Source organism: Gordionus sp. m RMFG-2023, chromosome 1, assembly GCF_954871325.1.
Source record: "Gordionus sp. m RMFG-2023 chromosome 1, tfGorSpeb1-WG-v2, whole genome shotgun sequence".
Lineage (NCBI taxonomy): Eukaryota > Metazoa > Nematomorpha > Gordioida > Chordodea > Parachordodidae > Gordionus > Gordionus sp. m RMFG-2023.
In genome coordinates this window covers 57,175,512-57,179,176 of record NC_088775.1, presented here as the reverse complement: position 1 = coordinate 57,179,176, position 3,665 = coordinate 57,175,512, and the positions used below count along the sequence as shown (strand labels likewise).

Genomic DNA, 3,665 nt, shown 5'->3' with positions numbered 1-3,665 from the left:
CTCAATATATAAATTCATAACCAATTATTAATTTAATTAAAAATATTAATTTAAAAATTAATATAAACCGCAAATTATTTAAAGAATTAATAAAAAAATTGAAAAGATCTTAAAATTTCCATATTTTTAATATATTATAATGTAATGTTATTAAATATTTTTTATCTAAAAAAAGCAATAAATCAATCAAATATCTCATTAAACATTTTCTTTGTTATTTTTATTTTCATTATTATTTTTTAGCCTTTCGTATTACAAAGCCTTTCGACTTATAGACTTGCGAAAAAAATATTAATCAAAAAAATATATTTAAAAAAATATATATAAAAAAATATCAATCAAAAAAATATCAATCAAAAATTATATTGAAAAAATTTATGTAAAAATAAATATAACAAATTAAAATACATTGCCAGTGGCGTGGCCAGGATTTATCCATGGGGGGTTAAAATTTTTTGGGGGGCGAAGCCCACAAACTCTACTTTTAAATATTGGCAATATTATGTGCTTTATTAGTGTCTAATCACTATAGTAACAAGCATGAATAAAAAAAATATTAGTTGGCTAAATTTATTATTAATAAGCGACTGAACACTGAAAACATTATTCTAAAAATTTAATCTATGTTTAGTCAATTGTAAATTAGTCCATATAGTTTAGAAAGAAAAAAACTTGCTCCCCGAACCTTACATTTTTAAGATCACTCAATATACCTGATTGAGTGTTAAAAATAATTCTTTTTTAAATTTTAGATATAGATTTTATTTATTATTAAAATACTTTAGTATAAATAAAATCTCTTTATTTAAATATGCATTTATTTTAATGATAATTCAAAATGTAGAAATTTTTATGTAGATTATTATATTAAAAATTTATTGTAAATAACTATATTTAAAAAATATATAATTCAATAAAATATAAGTAATTCTTGTACGGTATTTTAAAAAATATAATTTAACAATTATAATTAATACAAAATAATCTATAAATATTTCTTATTGCAAAAGCAATACTTTTATTAAAAATACATAAATATTATGACTAAGAATTCATTATAATTAAGTTTTGCATATAAAAATTTTGGTATCGCGTCATTACAGAGAAACCATTACAGAGAAAACATTTACAGAGAAACTTTTACAGAGAAAACAATTAAAGAGAATGTCGTTTAAAGAGAATTTTTTTATAGAGAATTATTTAATAGAGAATGTATTTTACAGAGAAACTTTTACAGAGAAAACAATTAAAGAGAATGTCGTTTAAAGAGAATTTTTTTATAGAGAATTATTTTATAGAGAATGTATTTTACAGAGAAACTTTTACAGAGAAAACAATTAAAGAGAATGTCGTTTAAAGAGAATTATTTTATAGAGAAAACTATTATAGAGAATTTTTTATGTTTAAAGAGAATTATTTTATAGAGAAAACTATTATAGAGAATTTTTTATAAAGAATATGATTATTTTATAGAGAAAACTATTATAGAGAATTTTTTATAAAGAATATGATTATTTTTTAAAAAATTTGTGTAATTATTTCAAGGAAAAAAATTTTTAGTATTTGAAATAATATTAAATATTATAATTACCTTATATAATGTTGTTAAAAGTTACTTTGGAAATGTAACTGTTAGCTAAATTTGGAGAAATATAACTAGTTACAGTTACTAGTTTTCTTTTTTTAAATATAACTAGTCACTACTATTTTTCATAAATAACTAGCGAAATTTTTATAGAGAAAACTATAATTATTGAGCTTTTGGTGTAATTTATCGGTGATTTAATATCATAAACCTTAGATAATCTTAAAATGATGATAAATAAGAAAAAAATGTTATATAGAGCGCTTCTTATATTTTGTGAATTCCAAATTAGAGAATAGAATACCATTTGTATATGAAGTTATTATAAGATAAACCTAGATAAAATACCAAATAAGAGGTTAGCAATGTTCATTTCGAAATAAAATAAATTTTTATTCATAATAAATCCAAATAAACATAGTATAAATAATATACCAATATAAAAAAATACAATTATATTATTAAATTAAACATTTTAATTTAAATTGTGGGATAAAGCCCTTAAATAATCTATCATGGTTCTTGAATGGAAATCTTCAACAATTAGAAAAATCCTTTTGGATCTTTCTCGATATTCTTTCTTTGACACTGGAGCTAATAGTCCTAAAGAATATTGTTCCAATTTGTAACTATTAAGGCTATCTTCGTCTTTGAGAGCTATAAATGAAAAGATTTTTAAAATTTAAAATACAATATAATTACTAACTCTTTATAAATTTCCAGATTGTTGGATGATGGGAACTTATATGAGACGAAAAACTCCGATGCCAGCCCTCTACAGAATTATTTGTATTCGGTTCACTAGCTAGTGTCGATTCATAACAATTCCATAGGGAAATACCAAATATTGGAGACCTCCTCTCCATCGCTATCATTTTCCCAATCCATGTCTCTTCAAAATATTCTATCAAGGGGGCGAGAATAGCCCTATTTTCTTGATAGAATATGAAGCCACATAATTCCTCAAATCCGTGAATTACGTCCTCAACTGGGACATAATGCATTGCAAATGCGGGGATTTTTCTGGACCGTGCGCCATATGCATTGCGACATATGGAACAGACACCCGCGCATTGCAGTCATTAGAAATGACTGTTTAAAAGCAGATAAGGCTGCTAATTCAAAATCAATCATAATAACTTTTGGATTTAAAAAAATTTGGAAATTTTTAATTTGATTGAAAATATTAAGGTAATCTTGTTGGCGACGTGATGCCATCAGAACATAAATAGCGGGAATAATGGTTTTATGTTTCATCCCGTGGATGGTGTATATTTGCTGGAAGAGAGGGGGGCATGTTTTGAATGTGCCATCTGCATACCATTTATCGCATGTTGATAAAAATTGTAAATTTTTAATGGTAGAAAATATTATGCATCGGTGATCATGATGACCACTATCATAAAGTAAAAATTGTTCATTATTATTGGATAATTGATATTCGATTGGTATGACCAAGTCAATCAGGCTTACAGGAACGGCAGGCGCTCTTCCTACTTGGCGTCTTTTCCTTTGAATTGTCCTTTTAATTAAGGAACAACTGGGCATTTTACCAGTGGCGGCTATGGATATATTGCTAGATATATCGGCTATTATATTATTGGGCAGAGATTGGGAACTAGAAGCCACTTGTTTAATTCTATTTAGCTCTCTTCTTGCTTCAATATCTGCAATGTCTGGTACATGGTTATGTTTATGATTGTGGAATATAGGGATTCCGTTCTTAGTTCTTGCACGTCCACTGCATTCGTCCACATTGAATTGAATACATCTCCAATAGGTTGTTTGGTTAGATGTTTTTTCCTTTTGAAATAAGTAAAAATCAAGAAGTAGTAACCTATTGTTTCGACTACTTAAAATAAATTCAGCCATAATTTAAAAAAAATTTATCAAAATTTAAAAAGAAAATAATTAAATTATTACTTAAAAAAATAATTAAATTATTACTTAAAATATTCTAAAATGGTCTTTAGTGACAAACATTTACAAAATAAACAATTATAGAGAAACTTTTATCGAGAAAACAATTACGGAGAAACTTTTATAGAGAAAACAATTACGGAGAAACTTTTATAGAGAA

At 25.0% G+C, this 3,665-nt stretch overlaps 1 protein-coding gene across 1 annotated transcript; it reads right to left on the bottom strand.

The window, feature by feature from the left end:
• Positions 1-2,569: 2,569 nt before the first annotated feature.
• On the bottom strand, positions 2,570-3,457 carry LOC135927854 (uncharacterized). Its single transcript, XM_065464074.1, has one exon. It carries the CDS (start codon positions 3,455-3,457, stop codon positions 2,570-2,572), a length of 888 nt encoding a protein of 295 aa, XP_065320146.1.
• Between the last annotated feature and the right edge of the window lie 208 nt (positions 3,458-3,665).

Coding starts and splice junctions, on each gene's coding strand:
- LOC135927854 (XM_065464074.1), bottom strand. CDS start 3,457: ATGGCTGAATTTATTTTAAGTAGTCGAAACAATAGGTTACTACTTCTT.